Raw genomic sequence first — 23,936 nt, 5'->3', positions numbered from 1 at the left:
CAGCAATCTAAATAAACTGAGCAACATCGCATTACTGGCATTAGTACTCAACAAAACAAATCCAGTAAAATTTTCTGAAATAGAAAAGAACATATAAGAAGAAAAGAGAAACATGCAAGACATACCCGAGGCCGATCTACTTCAATGGAGGCCGAGGGAGAAGAGCAGAGGTCACCCTTATAAAAGGGCAGCAGGTATGAGAGAGCGAGGGAGAGGAGACTCTGGAGATTGTAACCGCCATGGCCACTTTAAAATGTGGTTCCATGCGGCCCCCACATTATTGTTCTGTTTCTAGACACCTTTGGTGACACATGTCCATTTTCTTCTGTAATAGAAATAAACCCAGAATGGTCCTCTCGTATACTCCCAAGAGCAAAGCCCAGAAAAAATGTCCTATAATGCTAGGCACAACACCCATGTTGTTACTATTAGTTTCTATGTTTCTGAACCTCTCCGCGACCTGTTCTATGTGATGAACCAACATGAAGTGCAAGTTTGATTTTCTAACAAGCATCTGCCAAGCAGTGAGCTACAGTAGGCAGAACATAATACTTGCGGAAACTAGTATCAACAAGAGATTAGAGATATACCGGGAATGGTAGCCGTGAGCGTAGTACTGAAGTGACTCCTTGGGATGCAACTGGGTCTATCAAGGCCGAACTATCTCCCCGCTGGATACCTTGAGATTTGATTTGAATCTTGTTTATGGCTTCTGGGCTGCTAGATGTGCTCCTATTATCACCGAGATTCAGCCAAATGTCGAGCCCCAACAAAATTGGTCTCCTCCTCTTGTTACTTTCATTAAAGCCAATGTTGATGCCTCCTGGAATGCTCCTAACGGGGGAGGTCTCCCGTGATAATAAATCCAATTTGATTATTGCTGCTTCCAAAGGTACGAGCTGCCCCTCTGTTGATCTTGCTGAAGCCTCTGCGGCTCTCCTGGGATTGGATCTTCAGTCGCACTGGGAGCATAATATCAAGTGTATTAATATGAAGATGGATTCACAAGCGGTTGTTCAGTGTATTAAGAAGCAGCGAATTGACATAATCCATTGATCACTGAGATTTGGAGGAAGAGCTTACTTTAGTCGCGAACAAAGTAGCACATGCTGATGCGTCGTGATAGAGCGTTTTGTTAGAACGTTTATAAAATATTTTGAAAAACATCATCGTTAATATAGTATAGAATAAGTAAGGATCGTTCAGTCCGAGAAATCAAAAGGGCCTCAACACTTATCATGTTATTGGGGGATTTGATTTGGATTCTAAAACTATAACTTAAAATAAATCCTAAATTACTTATATACAATTGATCAACCACTCATCACATAACCAAAACACGAATTCTACTCAAGAGACATGTATGACACGCATAGAACAACATATAGGCAGCGAATTATTTCGATTCTTTCTAAGTCCATTTCAATTTCAATTCTAATTAGAGTCCGAAGCGGTTCATCTAATCGTTAAGACTTCTTAGTTATTTAGAATCAACGAAGCGTTCAATCCTAAACATATGCTAAAGAGAGTTCAACATAATGAAGCGTACTAGTTAAACACAAAGTAGCATATAAGCACATTAAGTCGAATTGAAGACATGTAAGCAAGCATGGCGTCACTCATCTTGATTAAACATGCAAATTCCTAGAACTATCACAACCCTAAAAAAGTATCAATAATTGAAACACGAAGCGCATATTCAATCAAAGAACACTTTGGTGAATTACATCGCAACCTTAGGAGAACCATGGCCTTGGCTTCCTCAAGCATTGATTTAGATGTACGAATTCAAGGAGTTAATTGAAATAAAACCTAAATAAAAATCGAAAATCCTACTGCCCATAGATGCTACACACGGCACACACACATATTTCATGAGTTCATACAATCAAAACATAAAACCAAATAAGTCTGAATTTATGCTCTTCATATATAAAACCGAAAAAAAACATTCAAGTAATCATACAATGAATTCGAAATTTGCAGAAAACTAAAAGAAAATTTACAAGCCATGGATGAATCACACATTAGAAACCTTGAACGATGAAGCAATGATGAATTCGAATTGGAAGAGGAGGAAGATGAGCACGGCTTGGTGATGATGGATGAAGGTTTTTGGCTTGAATTTTCTGGATGTTTTTTGGCAGCAATTCGGCTTTGTTTGTGAGAGAATGGAGATGATGAATTGTGAGGGAGGTTGTGCCTTTTATAGAGGAATGAGGAGAGGCTGCTAGGGTTTTTTTATGGGCTGGGTCAAGGAGATTACACGGCTGTGATCTTTTCTCTTTAATTGGATCGAATGGCTCTCCTTGTCTTCCTTGTAGAACAAGCTCTTATCTCCTATTTCTTCTAGGGTTACATGGCATGGGCTGAACTCCTTTTTCTTCTCTAATTCGTGCATTATCTCATCCATTCTCCTCTTGCATGGCATGAATTCCTTTTTCCTTCCAATTATCTCTTAAATCTGAAAATAAGAAAAGAAAACATAAGTAAGAGATAATCCATTCGAAAATCATGTCTTAATCTAGACAATAATTGTCTTAAAAAGACACATGTAATAGATGAGTTCAACTAGATTAGGAAAGTTTCTAATTTGCAAAAAAGGAAACTTACTAGAATAAGTAAGTTACTAGAATAAGAAAGTTCATTTAGGAAAGTTTTGTAATAAGAGTTTGAGTTCAAGTAGGACTTTCCAAAATGGTACGTTTTCTACTCTAACAATGATTCCTAATGCAAACATGACTCTCAAGATATCGCCAATGCGACCAAAACGTAGAAAGATGAAGACTCCTAGTTCAACTAGGTTTCCTAGTCCTATAAGGATTCCTACTCAAACTAGGACTCTAGACCAATTCTTCGTTTTTAACTCGTTTAAGCACAAAGACACATCCAATACCGTCCAAGACTCCTATTGTGACTCAATGACTCGATATTACAACAATAAGGGCTAAGCAAAATACAAATGGAGGTAAAAACATATTAAGAACGTAGCACAAAGTGCTCCTATCAACTACCCCACACTTGGCTTTTGCTAGTCCCTTAGCAAAACAAAAAAAAACTACACAAAACACTATTGCCCCTAAATGATTGCCTCAGAATCTCAAAACACATAGCTTTCAAGTTTAAGCATTTGAATGTAAGCACATAAATTCCAAGTTTTATAAACATGCTTCATAGTATGAATAAGTAAAAATGAGACAATACGCACATAACATGTTTAGTCAATTTAATCCTCCTCACAAGGCATACTCTCTTCTTTTTACTCAGATTTATGGTTATGATTCGCACACAAGTATATGCAAGAGAAAGGATAATAAAGCATCAAATAGCTTGCATATTTCAACAAATGAAAGCGCTTTGTGAATAACAAAAAGAAAACCTCATTTAACAACTAAGTGCACAAATGGACTAAAACCATATGCTCAACTCTTGTGATCATCTCCACAAACCAAGATTTTCTCATTTTAAGAATCATTAGGATCATTTGATAAGGGTGAATGTTTAGGCTTAGCGAAAGGCATGGAATATCAAGGAATCACAAAGGTAATCCTATAGACTTAGCAGAGTAAACACCATCCTTATGACACCACACACCATCAAGGGCCAAATATAACAAGTTGGGCCTAATCATCATTTCTACCACAAAATGAACATGGACAAAGGTCAAATACACATTTTTAGACCTTCAATTACAACTCAACTCCAAATCACAAATGGAAGACAACATCTTTTCTTTCTTTTTTCTTGTATTGCCAAATTTATCTTTTTTTTTCTTTTTTTTTTCATCTCTTTTTCTTTCGGCATGCTTAAAAGCTTGTTCATTTTTTTTTTCATGTCTTCCACCCCACACTTATTTCATATATCATCACATAAGCATCTCAACAAAAGTTCTGCCAAGTCTATAGGATAAGGTAGAGGTAACTATACTAAGCATGGAGATAACATAGGTGATGAAGAAAGGCTCAATGTAGGCTCAAATGAGGTTCAATTAAGGGGTCCCAAACAGGGCACATATAGGGATACATGGATGTTTGGCTAAAGTGGTGGTAATCCTAGAAATGATCCATAAATCATTTTCAAAATCAGAGCATTTTATGACTTAAAAGTTTCAACAATCACAAAAGATGAGTTCTAGTAAATTCTAGAGTCCATTAAAAGCTATGGCACATAGTCATTGAATATGCAAAGAATAATGAGGTTCACAAAACAACCACGAAATTTCAAATTATCACTCAAGAAGAAAGCATATATAGGCTCAAAAACTCACAGGTTTTTATGGACTTAAACTAACCAAACATGTATGCCATATTACATTGAATCAAAATCTCACATGTTCATACCAAATCCACATTATCAATGAAACTTACAATTCAATTCTTATGAAATGCAAAATCATCATCTATGCATTTAGAGACATAATCATCCTAGACTTTAGGGACATCCTAAGACTCAAAACAACACTTTTTTTTTCGATTTTTTAAACATTTTTTTTCGAATTTTTTCTTTCTTTTTTCGTTTTTATCAAGTAATTAAAGCAAAAATCAGCAAACAATGATCATGCAACCCTACCCCACACTTAGAAAATTACATTATCCTCAATGTAAGCTCAATAATTAGAATGTAATTCATAAGTATATAATAAGATCACACATCAACACATATACGAGTCAACCATAAGAGTGAAGGGATAAGAAAATGCAAACTCCCGTAGACGACTCCTCCACAAGTACGGTTGAAATGGGTTGCCTCCCATGCAGCTCTTAATGTTTATAGTCCTTTGGACTAGACTCTTCACTTCTTTTCAAGTTCCAGGTGACGCCACTTGAAGTTGTACACCTCCAAATTCGTGTCTCTTTATGATGACTATCAAAACTCGATGTATGTTCATCCACTCTTAAACTACATCGCATCAAGAGAAAGATAATTAGACAAGTGGAGATGAGATCTCAAAGAATAAGTTAGTAAAGTGTTAATGATTAAGCTAAAGTTAGTATGAGTTAAATTAATTGCAAATCATAAATCAAAAGTTAGAGTGTGGTAGAACTCCGCTTCTTGTAACACTTGTCGTCCTTCCCAAGTCATTGAGAGCTTCAATCAATTGTTAACAATTGAATCCTTCAACTCTTTCTTAAGATCCACAATTAACAACTAGGCTATATAAAGACACACAAAAAAATGTTAGTGATCAAGTATATAAAAAATAAAATAAAAGACATGTTAGTAATTGTATAAATGAAATACAAGTATAAACGTTAAGGACAATTTTTGTTTTACAACAAATGTGTATGAATATCCTAAAATATAATTCTTTTTATTAACAACATCCTAATATTTAAGGTACGTGGAGCAGAGGAACTAACTGTGCAATGGATTGAAATAATCTCAGGTAGGGTCTTGCTTTAACCGATATGCCTTAAAAATTAGAATATCATTTTCTTTTAACACTATATACATCTATTTATACAAAGTTATTTTCTAGGTTATAAATCGAGGTGGACGTGCGGCCTAAGTACGTCGTCTAGAATCAGAGATAGTCACAAGGCAGGACTCATTTGTTGGACACCACGGGGGCCACAACCTCGAAAGGATGTTTTCCCAATCGACTCCATCACCGAGATGTATGTCAGTCTATGGGCCTCTCAGATCCAATTTTGTAAACCTTGAACGAGGGTAATGAAAATAGCAAGCCCCTTACTCAGCTCGGAATAACTTTGTGTGTTAGACTGCTCGCAAAGTGTTAATAAAAGCCGCCCTCAACCCCAAGTGACATTTGCAAGGTACAAATGGAGGGTTAAGGCTAATATTAACAAAATGGACTTTACATATTCCGTTCACCTTATAACTTACAATAAACTAAACATAAATAAACATTTAGCTTCCTTAAAAATATAACTAAGTGTAACAAGTATCCTATATGCATACTACTACAACAATATAACAAATAACAACACATACTCTATCACAATTAAAATTTAAGTTTTTTTTTTACTCCTTTTGGAGTTACTGTTAACAGAAGCACTATTTACGATTACTGTTTACAGAAGCATATTAACTAAAATACAATTATACAATTCACAATATAACACAAAATTAACACTTCCAAGCATTGAGAATTAATCAATTCCCCGGCAACGGCGCCAAAATGATAGAGCGTTTTGTTAGAACGTCTATAAAATACCCTGAAAAACATCATCGTTAGTATAGAATAAGCATGGATCGTTCAGTCCGGGGAATCAAAAGGGCCTCAACACTTATCATGTTATTGGGGGATTTGATTTGGATTCTAAAACTACAACTTAAAATAAATCCTAAATTACTTATATACAATTGATCAACCACTCATCACATAACTAAAACACGAATTATACTCAAGAGACATGTATGACACGCATAGAACAACATATAGGCAGCGAATTATTTCGATTCTTTCTAAGTCCATTTCAATTCCAATTCTAATTAGAGTCCAAAGCGGTTTATCTAATCGTTAAGACTTCTTAGTTATTTAGAATCAACGAAGCGTTCAATCATAAACATATGCTAAAGAGAGTTCAACATAACGAAGCGTACTACTTAAACACAAAGTAGCATATAAGCACATTGAGTTGAATTGGAGACATGTAAGCAAGCATGGCATCACTCATCTTGATTAAGCATGCAAATTCCTAGAATTATCACAACCCTAAACAAGTATCAATAATTGAAACACGAAGCGCATATTCAATCAAAGAACACTTTGGTGAATTAAATCGCAACCTTAGGAGAACCATGGCCTTGGCTTCCTCAAGCATTGATTTAGATGTACGAATTCAAATAATTAATTGAAATAAAACCTAAATAAAAATCGAAAATCCTACTGCCCATAGATGCTACACACGGCATACACACATATTTCATGAGTTCATACAATCAAAACATAAAACCAAATAAGTCTGAATTTATGCTCTTCATATATAAAACCGAAAATAACATCCAAGTAATCATACAATGAATTCGAAATTTGCAGAAAACCAAAAGAAAATTTACAAGCCATGGATGAATCACAGATTAGAAACCTTGAACGATGAAGCAAGGATGAATTCGAATTGGAAGAGGAGGAAGATGAGCACGGCTTGGTGATGATGGATGAAGGTTTTTAGCTTGAATTTTCTGGATGTTTTTGGGCAGCAATTCGGCTTTGTTTGTGAGAGAATGGAGATGATGAATTGTGAGGGAGGTTGTGCCTTTTATAGAGGAAAGAGTAGAGGAGAGGCTGTTAGGGTTTTTTTATGGGCTGGATCAAGGAGATTACACGGCTGTGATCTTTTCTCTTTAATTGGATCGAATGGCTCTCCTTGTCTTCCTTGTAGAACAAGCTCTTATCTCATATTTCTTCTAGGGTTACACGACATGGGCTGAACTCCTTTTTCTTCTCTAATTCGTGCATTATCTCATCCATTCTCCTCTTGCACGGCATGGATTCCTTTTCCCTTCCAATTATCTCTTAAATCTGAAAATAAGAAAAGAAAACATAAGTAAGAGATAATCTATTCGAAAATCATGTCTTAATCTAGACAATAGTTGTCTTAAAAAGACACATGTAATAGATGAGCTCAACTAGATTAGGAAAGTTTCTAATTTGCAAAAAGGAAACTTACTAGAATAAGTAAGTTACTAGAACAAGAAAGTTCATTTAGGAAAGTTTTGTAATAAGAGTTTGAGTTTAAGTAGGACTTTCCAAAATGGTACGTTTCCTACTCTAACAAGGATTCCTAATGCAAACATGACTCTCAAGATATCGCCAATGCGACCAAAACGTAGAAAGATGAAGACTCCTAGTTCAACTAGGTTTCCTAGTCCTATAAGGATTCCTACTCAAACTAGGACTCTAGACTAATTCTTCATTTTTAACTCGTTTAAGCACAAAGACACATCCAATACCGTCCAAGACTCCTATTGTGACTCAATGACTCGATATTACAACAATAAGGGCTAAGCAAAGTACAAATGGAGGTAAAAACATATTAAGAACGTAGCACAAAGTGCTCCTATCACGTCGCTGGCGAATTCGACGGTGGGTCTGCAAAGATGGATGAAAAGACCACCATCGTCTCTCACGCTGATGCTTCAGAACGATGAGTGTTAGAGGAACAGTGATATATTACGTATATAATTTAATAAATTAAATTATAAATAATTATAAAATAGAAATTAAATATGTAACTCTAATAACGAAGAACACGAAAAGAAATTCAACCAAAATACCGAACGATTGGTGATGGAAGAACTAGTCGAGACGTGTGTGATACCACACTGTCCTTAAGACATTTACGCCTCCTCTACCGGTGTAAGGATGCTTGGCACTTGTCTCCCAGGATATAACGACTAAACGATTCTAGGAAGTTGCACTACTAACTAGAATCCTCAACGAACTCGAAAGGTACCTCTTTCTATCACCAGAGAACAGCTAAGAACTTTGAGAGTGAGAGAGCAGATTGTGTTTCGAATGGATGATCTACAAAGAAATGATGGTGGCTATTTATACAATGAGGATTTGCAATCAGCAATGAATAAGATGGAAGATCATAACATATATGAGTTATTGATTTCAATCTTGCAAGGCAAAACGAATTTTCGGAAATGCAAAAAGAATCTGCGTTCAAATATTATTTTGTACAAATATTATTTTGGCTATTTATTAAAGTAAATTGGAGATTTATTAAGCATGGAGTTTTTAAGTGCTATTTTTGAAGATTTCCTTTTGAGGGATAAGTTTGTTCCTTCATTTTCCATCAATTGTGTTTCAGTGAGTCATTCGGGGCCAAAAAATGAGGTCCATCTAAAATCAGGCTAGTAGCAAACTAAAACTATGGCGTAGTAAACAAGAAATTGCCTCCTGTTAAAGGAAAAACATTATTTCCTTATTAGTGTGCCTTCGTCAAAGTAACTGACGGAGACAATTGAGCAATCAGTATTAATATGTAGTTAATTACGGATATGAATTATGTAACGGACAATTCTTCATTGTCATTAAACTGATTGATATTTTTCCACGTAATATTTCCTCTATATAAAGGGGTTCATAATAATACGAGTATATCAATTCCATTTTCACTTTAACACCTCCAAACAAGCTAAATTTTTTTTAAAACTTGCTAAATTAAATACATCTCATTCCATATTCCATAGTAAAAAGAAACCTACTTTTTGTACCACACCTATAACAAAAACAACTTAGGTTTTTGATTACAAGATAAACCTGCATATCTTGCATAATGTAGATGTGCATATGCAAATGTGCAAGAACCAACAATTATACTCTTATGACCGAAAATTCTTTAGTGCTTTGAGTATCAATACTCTGACACATCATCATTAATTGGGGACCATTTATTACATTTTGTGGTCTTGAGGCATTTCATCTCCTCTCATTTTTAAAACAAAAATGTCACATGAAAAAGGGCATAGCAGATGTCAGGTTACCAGTATCATTCACTTGGGTTATTTAAAATCTACCTCGAATGTTAAATTATTTTTTTACTACTATGGGTAAGTAGATGAGGGTTAAATTTTTCTATTTTGCATCTTTAAAACTATTCCATTATTTTTTACACTCCTTAAAGAAAATATTTTATTATTTTGACGTCATATATATTTGATGAAAATTGATAAATAAACTGTTAGAGTTGGACCACATGAACAATAATTTGTAACATAATTTTTAATATTAAGATATCTAAAAATATATAATTAATACTTTAGGTATTCAAAAAATTCCGCAAAAATACATACGTGTTGCTAGTATCGCGCTCTATCAACTCATGCAAAATATTTTGGATAATTATGTTTGTTTAACATAGCTCTCCTTAGGAGCATATGGGGTATAAAGAGCTAAACATGTGGATCGAGAACCAAATGTTACCAAAAATCAGTGAATTTTCTACAACGGCCATAGTGCTTTAGCGACGATATCATATGGTCGATTGTTCAAAGTTTTATTTCTCAGTATAGTTAGTTCATAAACAGACGCATTGGGTACAAAGAACTAAACGTGTGGATCGAGAACCAAATATTACCTAAAATTAGTGGATTTTCTTTCACGGCCATAGTACACTAGAGATGATATCTTACAGTCGATTTTCCCAAATTTCATTTCCTCAATACAGTTAGTTTATAAACGGACGTATTTACATATAACCTAATATGAATGTTATGCAACATTAGTATGCACGTTATGATTTACATTACTACATTTCACAAAATAAAACTCTCACCGTTGGATGTGATCAAATTACTAAGATAATGAAACAGTACAAAATTCACCAAATTTCGTAATCGTTTGGGTCTCGATCTATGTGGTCAAACCTAATTAACACACTATCTCCCTAAGAGCAGTTGTATCGCGCAATCAAAATTATTTTAAAACTTTTACTTGGGTAGATAGTGTTAAGTATCCTGATTGAGTGGTAATTTGATGAATTTTTAGACGGTCAGAACTATTGTTTGTGATTTTTAAAAGTTGTTAGATCCTTCACAATAAAAAAAAGTAAAAAAAAAGGGACATGCGGTGCAATTCTAGCCGCTTATTTGTCCATGTCATGTTGTTTTTATTATTTTCATGATTTTACAACTTCTAAAAACATTTAAAAATACCATTATTGCTCAAAACATTCCGCAAAAAATCCAACTCATTGCTTTTACCGCCCTCTATCAACTTTTGTAAAGAATTTTGGATAATTATGTTCATATAACATAGCTCTCCTTAGGAGGGTATTGGGTACAAAGAGCTAAACGTGTGGATCGAGAACCAAACGTTACATACAATTAGTGGATTTTCTATCACGGCCATAGTACACTATAACGACGATATCTTACAGTCGATTTTTCCAAATTTCATTTCCTCAATACAGTTAGTTTATAAATGGACGCATTCACTTGTAACTAATATGAATGTTATATACCATTAGTAGAAATTATAAAATAAAACTTCGACCGTTGGATGTAATCAGGAATCTGGGATATTGATATGGTACAAAATTCACCAAATTTCGTAATCGTTTAAGTCTCAATTTACGCGGTCAACACTGATTTAAGCACTACATCCCTAAGGGCAGTCATGTCGCGCATTTAAAATTATTTTAAATTTTTTACATATATAGATAGAGCTAATTATCCTAATTGCGTGATATTTTTTGGAGAATTCTTAGAGCGTCAAAATATTTTTTATGATTTTTAGAAGATGTTAGATCCTTCAAAATTGACAAAAAATCAATAGGAGAGTATGGGGTACAAAGAGCTAACCGTGTGGATCGAGACCCAAACGTTACCTAAATTCACAACCATAGCACATTGTAGAGACGGTATCCTACAATCGTTTTTAAAAAAATTTATTTTCTCAGTATAGTTAGTTTATAAACAAACACATTTATATACAACCTAATATGAATGTTATGCAACATTAGTAGGCACGTTGTGTCACGACCCCAAAATTTCGAGTGTGAAATTAAAATTTCGAAGTCAGGAAAAACTCTAAAACAATCTCAATAAATCGAAATCATTTTAATGTCACAACGGATCATTACTGAGTTCACAATACAACTCAGTCAAATTGATTATTACAAACCAAATTTATAATTCAATATTATATCAAATGGAAATGTAAAAATCCTCTCAAATCCTCACCACAAGATAGAATAACACAACTTCAACTTTTACAATTAAGGTACGTAATTTACATTTACATTTACCGTATGTAAAATAATTTCACATTTATTATACGTAAATCACTTTTTACATTTACCGTACGTAAAAATAAATGTTACAAGATTACTGTTTCAAAGTTACTATTCACGTGCCGCCGCACGTGGCGGCGCATGGGGTACACGCGCCACCTCTGACGACCACGCGTAGCGCTCACGCGCCACTCACTGTGGCAGCGCGTGGGGCCCACGCGCCAACTCTAAAACCTGTGCGTAGCACGCCACCGCCGCCCTAAAACATCTCCTTTCTTTCTCCTCTTCTCCTACGCGGCCTAAGGCCGCCTCCAAACCACCTCACGCACCCACACGCGCCGCCTAAGGCGGCGGTATTCTCCCCTCCTCCTCCTCCTCCGATCTCCCACCAAAACAACTCAAAATCCATCAACAAGTGATCCGGGGGGTAAGGACCGGTGATGGTGAGTTGGTCTCCGTGCTCTGGTCTCGCCGACGACTCGCTGAGATGGCGGAGGAATAATGCAGAAGCTTGGAGACGTCGCGCAGCTTCACGGCGGCGAGGCAAGGTGCGGCGAGCTCGAGGGTTGCTGTGGTGGGCCGTGCGATGCTCTTGGGACAGGCGGTGAAGGGCACGGCGGCCTGGGTCGGGAGATCGCCTGAGGCGATGTAGAGAGAGAGAGAGAGAGAGAGAGAGAGAGAAAAGAGGGTTTCCGAAATTGGAAACCCTAATGCCAAATTTTTTCTTTTTAGACGACGTCCGATTATAACGCGTGACGTGTCCACAAACTCGTATCGACAAAGTCTACAACTTTCGTGAATGAAGTTTTCGCAAACGAGCGACGGAGTAAAATTCGATTCTCGCGTCGCGGAAACGTAACGTTTTTCTAGTTAAATTTTCCGATAACGTTTTCGTTTTTGATTTACAACGTCGTTAAGTGAAACAAACGCATTTTAATAAATTTTACAAACTCTAATAATTTCTAAAAAATCAATTTATTTGACTCCGAAAAATCGGGTCATTACACGTTGTGATTACGTTACTAAATTTCACAAAATAAAACTCTGACCGTTGGATGTGATCAAATTACTAAGATATTGATACGGTACGAAATTCACCAAATTTCGTAATCGTTTAGGTCTCGATCTATGCGGTCAAGCATAATTAACACACTACCTCCCTAATGACAGTCGTATCGCGCAATCAAAATTATTTTAAAACTTTTACATGGGTAGATAGAGCTAAGCATCCTCGTTACGTGGCAATTTTTAGAGTGTTGGAACTATTTTTTACGATTTTTAAAATATGTTAAATCCTTTAAAATTAAGTAAAAATCAAATAAAGGGACATGTGGCGCAATTTAGGCTGCTTTTTTGTCCATGTCATTTTTTGTTGATTAATTTAAATGATTTTGAAATTTCAAAAAATATTTTTACATGTCATGTGGGTTCACCTTGTGGTTCTCTCCTCACGTGGGTTCACCTCTTTTAATGTTGAAGGGTCAAGTTGGTCATCAGGTGTTACATGATCTATTTGTTAGGTACCTATGGTTGACAGTGAATCTGATGTGCTAAAGCAGTTGCCCTCTTATGACAAAATTCTCAGAAGTGATATCTTATAGCATTTCCAACAGATTATGCATTTGGGAGAAAAGTGAGATTTCAAAGAAAAATTGCCAAATTTCACTTAAATATTTTCTTCATCTCATTCTCCAAATAGATAAAGAAATGAAAGTGAAGATATAATTCTCTATATTTGCAGGATTTGACAAAAAATTGCATAACCAAAGATTAAATGTTTGTACTTTTTCCAACAACTCAAACTTAAATTACAACCAATTAAAAATCTGAATAATTCAACAATATATAAATATAAAATACTTAATAGTTATAATAAATAAGAAAATAGAATAGTTTTATAGTTGTAATAAATGCCAAAATCTGCAAAAATAAAGAATCTGTTGAATTTGGAGGATAAAATTTTAGAGTTTTGAAATTTGATTCTCTATTTTAGAGAAAATATGAAGAAGCTGTTGGAGATGCTCTTAAGCATAACAATTGAAGAGAATAAAGTGACAGATAATGAGGAATTTGACACCAAGATTCTTTGAATTTTTTTTTTAGATACAAGATTCTTTGATACTTTGCTATAGATAAAGGAGAGAAAAACAACAACATAATGGGCAAATGAGAAGTAATGGGTTTGACGTCTTTATGATTTTGTTGAAAACGATATAATTACCCATGTTGATAAATTACGTCACTCACGTGTATTCCTCCTTAAAAAAAAGGTTAAATACTTGTGACACTTTATATTTTAGGTGTAAAAACAGTTTTGTCCTTCTACTTTCAAATTTAATTTGTATATCCTTTAACTTTTATTTTTAACAGTTTTGTCCATTCCGTTAGTTGACCGTTAAAAAATTCCGTTAAGCCGTTAAAATGTCTAGAATACCCCAAATTCAAATCATATTTTTTTTTCTTATGCCTTTTTTATTTTCTCTTTTGGTCTTTCTTTTTGTTTTTCTTATTTTTAAATTTCATTCATCATATGTGCTATCAAATATATATAATTGTAATCAACACAAATTATCAAATTAATTGTAAACATCTTATAATCAATTGGATAATGCCTAAAATGACATGTGAGTGCCAGTACTCAAATCCAGTTATAAACTTCTTTTATATTATGATGCTCTACAAACATATTTTAATTAATTTCTATAATGCTAAGACAAAAAAGACTTCTACTATCATATCCATACTTTGATGCAAAAATAGTTTCAAATTATTTATTTCCAACTTGATGTTAAGCAATTGTCATTAATTCTCCTCTTGTTTACAATTAATTCGATAATTTGTGTTGATTACAATTATATATATTAGATAACATATATGATGAATTAAATTTAACACCAAGAAAAATCAAAAGAAAAAATAAAAAAGGCATGAAGTTTAGAAGGGCATAGGTTTGAGGCCTAGTTTCCATACGTAAAATTGTGAGGTATTGAAGTTTAGAAGGGCGATTCGAGGATTTTGTAATTTCCCTTGCCGATAAAAGAGAGAGAAAGAAATGCTAACTTCTTGTTTTATTTGTTGCCGCCGGAATAGATTTCAACGAGGGACTGCGAATTTGGACGGATAAGATTATCTCGTATTCTCTAAAACTTGCACACTCGCTGGTTTGGTTTCTATTTCAATTACTGCCCTCCACCATGGCCACACTGACGACGACGACGACGACGACGACGACGACAGTATCCTCACAGTTACCCTCACTTCAATCCCACAAGGTTAATCCTCACACTCCCAATTCAACCCATTAAAGCCCAAATTCTTATCTGATGTCATCCTCATCGCTCTGCAGCACTTCTCTGTTAGAAGCTACTGCAGTTATGTTCCAGTTTTACAAAAACCGACAATAGTTTGGTTCTCTACCAAACCCCATGTCCTGTGTAGTGGGTAAGCTCCCTTCATTGTCTACAATTCTTGGCTTGCTGCATTGTGTTTGGATTGCAACATTTTGACTGTAATAATAAGTTGGGATAAGTTACGTTCTTTCAGTCAGTTGAGGTTGTTTAACGTTGTACATGAATTAGATAAAAGCATTGGGTTTTTGTGTGGATTTAAATCTTTTAATCTTTCACGTTGGTTGTTGAGAGTGAACTACTTGGGTTAGATGTTATTGTCTCGATGCTTTTGATTTTTCAATTCAATTATATGATTTTGGTTACTAAGTAACGCTATTTTATCTTGCAATATTTGTTTTTCCTGAACTTTTTTGATGTTATTTTACAGGACAAGCCTCAAGTATCTTCCTGCTATCTGTTCCGTATTGTCCGGTATAGTTGGTTTAGTTTTTTCTGCCTAGTTCTTACATAATTTGTGGTTTTAGATTTCTATGTGATGCAAGCTGCAATGTTGTTTCATTTTAGGCACAGAAGACGTTGAAGTATCCTCCACTCAATCTGAGGATGTGTCTGTTGATGCTACTACTTCAGGTTCTGATGATGGAGAATTAAAGGTATGGCCGGTTTTAGTCGTATATGGAAGCTTCTATTTCTGATAATGGGAGGTTACTCTTCTACGTGGCATTGAGTAACTGATAAGTGCTACGATAATATGTGAATTGTGATGATCCCATAATTTAGCCAAGACGACTGCTCTGTTTGTTTTAGCTTTGATATACAGAATTTTGATCCAGATGGTCATAACTTTGTGATAATTAGTGTTTTAAACTACATGACAATCACACATTTGCAATCAGATAAGCGTAGAGGTATCTGGGGCCAAAACTCAAGTAATATTTGATGCTGTTTTTGACAAAATGGTTGCTGCAGCCCAGCCAATACCTGGATTTCGAAGAGTGAAAGGAGGTAGGATCTAAAATTTTATGAATAATTGAAAATGAAACCATCCTTTTCAGACTGTCAACGCTTATTGTCATCTTCATTCTTCACCAGTTTTCATTTGTAATTGACCTGCTGTATCGTATTATAATCAGATCTATGTGTTAATTGCCTTATTTTGACGATATGGCTTGATAAGTTAAAGAACCGCTAGAATACACCCACTTCAAAGGTGTAGTCTAAAAACATATGAATGCATGCTTGCATTACTTTCCATATTCATAAGGATATTGGATCTGTTTTCTTCTCTTAATGCAGGTTGGTTGCTTCAGATTTGTCTCAGTTGGTAGTCATTTAGTTGGTCTTCCAGATATGAATGAGAATATATGGATCAAAATATTTATAGCGACTCCAACCATCAGATAACTCATTCCATTCATTTCTTCACTCAAGTAATAGAAACATACTAAAGTTTATGCTTCTTGCACTATGCATGCATTTTTTATCAGTAAGAAATTCATGTAGTTTATATTAGAAAAATGTGATATGTATATGTATATTTATTTATTATAGAAAACAACATATCTAGAACAAGTAAGACATGAGGGTTTTCTTGTGTTGCAAGTTTTGAAAGGGGTGTTTAGGGGAATGCAATGTGAGCCAGGGTATTCCAGACAAGAGCATGACTCTATTGACCGAAAGATAACAATTCTTCTAAAATGTTCACCTTTGTAAAACCATGTGTGAGCTCAATCAGTGCAAGACGGTAGAGTTGGAGGAAAGCTCTTTGGCTCTTCCTTTTTTATGCTTTAGCGTAGCTAATTTTGACAATCGACCAAATTGTTGAGACATTTGAAGAAGGCTGTTGTGTATCTTTTGCTTGTATGATTTTCTTGTACAGCATCTTCCTATTTTCAGACAACTCTAATTATTCTTTTTCTTTATCTCTTCCCCTGTTGCTGACAAACTAATTGTGGACATCCAGGGAAAACACCAAATGTAAGTTATCGACCCCAGATATCTAAATGAAAATTGTTTTTAGTATAATTAAAGATTTTAAATAAACTGGCATTGACGTTTTTTGTTAATTGCAACTGTCACTGGTCTCACATGATTCTTTTACCTCCTAGCTTAAAGAGCTGAGCACAACCTCTTCCTTGGATATAAAGTTATATTTATATTTCAATCTGTTTATCTTATCATGAACATAAGTTCTCAGGGTTCTTGTTTAGCGCTCTTGCTTGCTGGGTGGAGTTATGACACTTGTCTTGCTTGGTGCATACACATGCAAAGACTTGTTCTGTTTTTAATGTCAGTGCCAATTAGCAACTTGTGTTTGACAAAGCTTCATCTTAGCCACACTCTTTTGTATTTAAAAGATTTAACTCTTCAACTGTAAACTGAAGGGTTTTCTCGCCTTGCGCTGAGTTATAAAAATCTACATTTTACATGGCACACACACCCATGCTGAGTCGTATATTATGCCAATCGAGATTGCAATTGCATTTCTAATGCCCGTTTGTTTTGTCTTGTCTTGTAGATACCTAGAGATGTTTTGCTCGAGGTCCTTGGACCGTCGAAAGTATATAAGCAAGTAATCAAAAAAGTGATCAACTCTACTGTAGCTGCTTATGTAGAGAAGGTAGTTGTTTCTGATCGTTATCTCTTTTCCTTGTACACGTTCCGAATAAGTAAAATTTTGACACCTGATATCTTTCATTTAAAAATCCACTAATAAACTGTTAATCATGATTATAATCTACTGCGGTAGCAAGACTACTTTAACTGGCATTTTGAGTTTTATGGAATTTTATGTTTCATTTAATGAAATGGTTGGATGATGGACCTGCAAAGGATTGAAAGTTAGACAACATACATCCTCTTAAAAAATTGGATGAAGTTATGACCTGAACACAAATGAATATGAAAGATACAGAATTGCCTCTATTCAATCTCTATAAATTGGAAGTTTTTCTTGACACTTGTCCCTTTTACTGATAAGACTAATTTGTGGAATATGAATTGGCTTCATTTCTGACTATTTACTTTCCAAAATCAAACGAACCTGGATACGTCCTGACTCTCTTTGTTCTTTCCCACGTTTTCATTGCTGCAGGAATCCTTAAAAGTCAGCAAGGATCTGAGAGTGGAGCAAAGCTTTGAAGATCTTGAAGCCTCTTTTGAACCCGGTGAAGAATTCTGCTTTGATGCTGTAGTTCATCTTCTAAATTGAAAGAAACGTGTCTATTTCGATTTATATGTAACACAGAACCGCAGGAAGGCAGAAGCTTCACCCGTTTTAGTCAACCCAGATCAAAGTAGCAAAGTTCGTTTCTCACAGTAAATTATTACATAACCTTGTAAGGCTTGGATTGCTGGGAATGGGTACGTACATTGGGGTCAAACCTTACTCTAGTCTAGAGGACTGTTACGTTTTTGTTATTGTTTATTAAGTGTAGGCGTGGAAGTGTAGAAAATACCTGGTATTGATAGATATCAGATATGCATTCCGAGTTTCCGACTGCCTTTAAAAAGTTGGAGCTCAGGGACCTTCAGAATTCTTCACGGTTCTTCGATAGAGAAATGTATCTTGCCACATCTAAGCATCCTGGATGGTCAGATTGGCCGCCGGCTCAGAATCGAAGATAAACATATTGTTTCCATGACAGTATCAGAAAGTATGGGACATATCTTAGTTGAGGTCTTCAATTGCGATAATTATAATATTAGGCCAGGTGCCCTCAATTTGAAACCAGTTGCTTGGGAAAGACCCTCACACACTGCCTCCAACTTCTTTCATCCAACAGTCTAGGAATTTGTGGGCATGGGTGGTATCGGAAGAGCACAGTGATGATAGAAGTGTGAACTTCCAAGCATGCAGATAGTTTGTAGTGTATCCTGTCAAAGCCAATTAGTACCTGTCCTTTACATTCTCCATCTCTTACATACATTCTCTTCCTGACCGGGCAAACTGTTAAAACGAAGTGTAGCAGATACCTAGCTAGAGACGTTTTGGTCAAGTTCTTGGACCATAGGAAGTATATACAGTTATAAACAAGTAATGAACACTCCGGTAGTGAATATGTGCAGGCAGTTGATATTTTGTGATCGGTTTTCTTTTTCCTTGTACATGAGCAAACGCTGGCCTGTTGCTGTTTCAGCGTAACTATGAATAAGCATACTTGTATCAAATGCCTGACACTGCTTTTCCAGATTAGGTGGCTGAAATTTAACAATATTGTTTATTGCATCATAGCTACTAGCCTACTATACAGAAGAAGAAAGACAGTTTGTGGAAACAAATGGCTTATCCTAGAATGCATGAACTCTACTTCAATTCAGTCTCTAAGAATTAAGAACCAAACGTGACCATTTCATTCATTAACTAGTTGCAGCTTCTAAAAATTGAATATAAATTGAATTAAAAAAATATCTTAGCTCTTGATAGTTGATATTAATTTTGGTCGCACTGCTTATTTCATGTACTACAAATCCCAGTCTGCAGTCACAAGATTATTCCGCATTGCAATGAAATAGCATATAAGAAGAATGTATAGACGCAAGCTTCTCTGCTTTAGGGAAGTCTGTTGAAGTGTTGATGCTCAATATAGAGCCTATAAAGAATAAACTGTGTATTGTGTCTTCAAACTTTCTAATAACAAACCCAATGTACAAGCTGTAATTCTTTGAATGAACCAATCATCTACACAACGAACATGTTGAGTATTGAACACACTTACGATAGGCTGTAATAGGTTTGTACCGAAGTAATTCTTCACCGAGCAAAAGTGCCCTGAGGATGGTTTCACATAAACCAGCATAATGGATGATCAAATGCCCACCATCAGGAACTTCATGATACTGAATCCAGGGTAGTTTCAATGAAATGTATCTTTGCAATTGAAATGGCACAACCTTATCTTCATAACCTTGCCAAATGTGAACGGCACTCTGATTTTGGGAGAATGGATTACTTAGATCCATTGGATCAAAATCCCAATGACTGAAAGCTGCTTTAAAGTCATTATGCAGGGTATCGAAAACCCCTTTTTGCCGTAATTTGTCCTGCATTAGTAACCAAGAACATAGTTTCAGAAAATTGATGAATATTAGTTCATAAAAGCCACCTTTACTATCATACATTGTGGATCACAATATACAACTAGGTGTCTCTATTTCTATGCAACAACTGGATATGGAAGATCACGATATGGTTACCTTAGTGTGCATTGGGAAGCCTGGGGCTGTTTTGAGGGCATCAATGTCTCTAGTGTTGAAGAATACCGGATTTTTTCCATGACAGAAGTTGAAGGGAGCCATTTCTGAGTAACCCACCATTGCAACAGCCCAGGGGCATAGTCTGCAAACCAGAGGGCTGATTGGACTAGTTTTCTTCTGTAATCATCCTTTATCATATTGTCTGGAAATGAAGACCACCGATAATTCACAACTGGGACAACAAAAGCCACACCAGCTAACCTACACAATTGAGTTTCAGAAAAGAGTAAGGACACTTTTAAAACGAACAGTAGAAGGCCATGAATATATTTAGAAACCACAAGTGAGGGTCTTACCTGGTGGTATGTATTTGAGGCAACTCCAGGTAGAATATGACCCCATTGACACTCCAATCACATAAAATTTTGATCCAAGCTGTAATTGGTCGGCTAGTTCTTCAATGTGGGCTTCACTCTTCACTGAACGATTTGGATTTGGATCACTCTCTCCATACCCAGCTCGGTCATATAGCAGAAAATATATCCCCAACTCATCTATCATTTCCTGGGAAACTGAAGCATTGTAAAATTCATCTCATTTTGACATTTAAAATGAAATTTTAGTACTGCTACCGTAATGATATTATAATACTAGCATTTAATTTATCTTGTAAACCACAAACCATCTTTCAGAATTCTCATATAGTTCCAAACAAACCATCACAAATTATTTTTACAAACCTTTACAATACTTCTTAACATGCTTAACAGGTGTATGATAAAGTAGATTACGCATGTCTTTCTGCAGTTTCTTTTAGATTCACATGTGCTTAAATTCATTCCTCTATGGGCAGTTTATAGGTTTATCATTTTGTAAACACTAAGTTATCAACTCCTGCTACTCACATTTCAATTTAGATACTATGACACCAGAAGCAATGTTTTTGACACACAAACTTTCACAAACCCCTCATTTCCTATAATGATTTCCTATAGAGCCAACTTAAGTCTACAAGAACCATAACATATGCTTAAATTCAGTTTCGATGGGCACATTATAATCTTCATACACTTACGTATCAACTTAATTCAACCATCCATTTCAAAGATTCTAAAGTAGAAACAAAATTCTCATCACACCAACATAATCATATCCCTCATATCCCTGTAAAGATACAGCCAACTTAAGCCTACAAAGATATCGTAACCAAAACATGAGCAGAATTAGGAACATAGATTTATGTGTATTACTTGGGGTGCATGAAAACTCATTTCTTTAGAGCTCTCAAAGCCATGAACTATGAGACCATCTCCCACCATAAGCTAAAACCATATCTATACCTTACCACCACCTCCCATCATAAGGTATTCCCAATTTTTCCAAAAATATTTTTGCCTTATGTGAACAGTGGAATGCTATCTATGGCATTCCATTCCATAAGGTAAATGGGTTATATTTTTTTATTATTTTTTCATTTTCTTCCTAATCTATCCTCATACTTTTTATAATATTCTAATTACATCCATTTTAATTTTAATTACATATTAATTTTCTCCATAAATACCATGCTTATTTTTATTTTTTACAAATAACTATTGTACCATCACGAACCTCGCAATGAGCTTTTTCATATGAGCCCAATATTGAATATGATCGAGTTAAATTATTTTAATGCATAATAATTATTTATGATTTATAAACGATAATTAACGGCCTCTTCAAAACCTTCTCGGGGATGACCTTCGAGCTCGGATGAAGTATCATACACATTGATGCATAAAAGTAAAATAACTAAATAATACATAAATATTAAAAGAAGTCACTAATCACCGAATTTAGTACTCCTGAAGATCATCATCACCTCTTGCATGTTCTGGCATCCGTCCATATCTACTATATGTTCTGGTTCCACCGCTATCACCGAATCGTTGGACTCCTTGCGAACCACTTGTTCCAGAGCCACTATTTCCTCCATAATGAAGGACTTCACCAAAAATGATGTGCTGAATATGTGTTTATATAGAATTTTCAAAAATGTCTGTTAACTACCCGTTGTAGATGTTGGCAAAAAAATAGTAGTCGTTTTTTCAATCAAGATTCAAATAATAGCCGTTGTCATCCAAAAACCCTATGTATACCTTACCATTTATACCTTATGGTGGGAACTTAAAAACAAAAGGCAAAAAAGATGTCAAGGAATATGCTAAAGTGGTAAGCCATATATCACTTATACCTTACCAAGTTTGACTTATGGTGGGAGATGCTCTGATGATCTTGAACTTTGATATGTTCTTGGGAACCCCACTTTCTCTGTAAGCCAAGAGCCTCCCATCAGCAAGCCTGATTCTTGGTGAAGTTGGAGGAGGATCTTCAGGCAGAGCAGAAGTCTGTGGTGGTGGAAGCTGAGTTGCCATGTAAAGCATTCCCAAGAAACCCATCATCACCACAGCTGTGTTTGAAATCAACCCTGAAAAAAACAACATATATGTAGTTGCAGATCTAATTCTGATTATAAACCCAATTGCAAAAGTGAGAGAAAGAACTAACCTGTCATGGTGGGGAGTTGCTGTGATGGATTTGAGGGATTGCAAAGATGGGTTCTTGTGTTCTTGACAAGCAGATGGAAAGGGTTTTACTTTGTGTCAGTAAAGAGGGAGGGAGCAAGAAAGGTTTGAACTTTTTGACTGATTGAAGTAAGTAGAAAAAACACAAAGCAGAACTGAATATACTTGTGAATGTTCTACTGAGATGGGCATTCAGGGTATCTATTATGCCTTGTGCTATATTGTTAGAGATCACTAGGTTGAGGTACTATGAAGTATGAACTGGGACGTTTCGGTCATTTGAAGTGACACTAGTTATTTATTTATTTCTTTAAAAGTGAAAACAAGAAAGTGAGAGGTGAATACGTTGAAAGTGATTTATCTATTTTATTAATTAATAACTTTTTATATATGGGATGTCTACAACAACAAATAGTAAGCCACAAGTTCTACATAGTCTATAACCTTATCACTACAGTCAAATACTAAACAGATTTGACTAAACAGAATTTGACTTCTTTAAACTATGTTTGGATGAGCACACTATTATCCTTCAACATTCCCCTTTGTGCGATCCAAACGTAGTGTTCTTCTCGTTGCCTCATTAAAATCTTATCGAGTAATAAAAACAATGTGGGACAAAAATAACTTTGATCAAAGGAAAAAAGAGTGCAAGAACCTCAAAGTAACGTGAACATAACAATCTCCCCATGAACTCTGAAACTCCCTCTGATTCTATGACATCATGGGAGTTCTGATAATTTAAGCATACCAATGCTTTTCACATATTTTTCAGATATGGTTTTAGGTAAAGATTTGGTAAATAAATCTGCCACATTCTCATCAGATCGAACCTGATTCATTTGAATCTTAAGGAAAGTCTGTTGTTGTTGACTGTAAAAGAACTTAGGTGAAATATGTTTGGTATTGTCACATTTGATGTATCCTTGTTTCATTTGTTCGATACAAGAAATATTATCTTCATAAATGTTTGTCGGTTCTTCAGTGGTAGATGATAAACGACTAATTTTTCAAATTTGTGAAATAACTGATCTTAACCATATGCATTCACGAACTGCTTCATGTAACGCAATAATCTCTGCATGATTTGAGGACGTGGCAACAAAAGTTTGTTTTGT

The 23,936-nt window shown here is 35.3% G+C and overlaps 2 protein-coding genes across 2 annotated transcripts; one reads left to right on the top strand and one right to left on the bottom strand.

Moving 5' to 3' along the window:
- Nucleotides 1–14,830: 14,830 nt before the first annotated feature.
- Nucleotides 14,831–18,649, top strand: LOC126787921 (uncharacterized). Its single transcript, XM_050513842.1, has 8 exons — nucleotides 14,831–14,980; nucleotides 15,055–15,149; nucleotides 15,486–15,529; nucleotides 15,623–15,711; nucleotides 15,955–16,063; nucleotides 17,022–17,035; nucleotides 17,577–17,678; nucleotides 18,153–18,649. Exons 1-8 carry the CDS (start codon nucleotides 14,903–14,905, stop codon nucleotides 18,267–18,269), a joined length of 648 nt encoding a protein of 215 aa, XP_050369799.1. The 5' UTR covers nucleotides 14,831–14,902; the 3' UTR covers nucleotides 18,270–18,649.
- A 900-nt stretch (nucleotides 18,650–19,549) lies between these two features.
- LOC126787175 (uncharacterized) lies at nucleotides 19,550–20,815 on the bottom strand. The gene is made up of 4 exons (XM_050513097.1): nucleotides 20,611–20,815; nucleotides 20,255–20,358; nucleotides 19,777–20,101; nucleotides 19,550–19,620 (listed from the first exon to the last, which is right to left on the bottom strand). Exons 1-4 carry the CDS (start codon nucleotides 20,813–20,815, stop codon nucleotides 19,550–19,552), a joined length of 705 nt encoding a protein of 234 aa, XP_050369054.1.
- Between the last annotated feature and the right edge of the window lie 3,121 nt (nucleotides 20,816–23,936).

Source organism: Argentina anserina, chromosome 3 (assembly GCF_933775445.1).
Source record: "Argentina anserina chromosome 3, drPotAnse1.1, whole genome shotgun sequence".
In the NCBI taxonomy this organism is placed as follows: Eukaryota; Viridiplantae; Streptophyta; class Magnoliopsida; order Rosales; family Rosaceae; genus Argentina; species Argentina anserina.
This window is presented reverse-complemented; position numbering and strand designations above follow the sequence as displayed.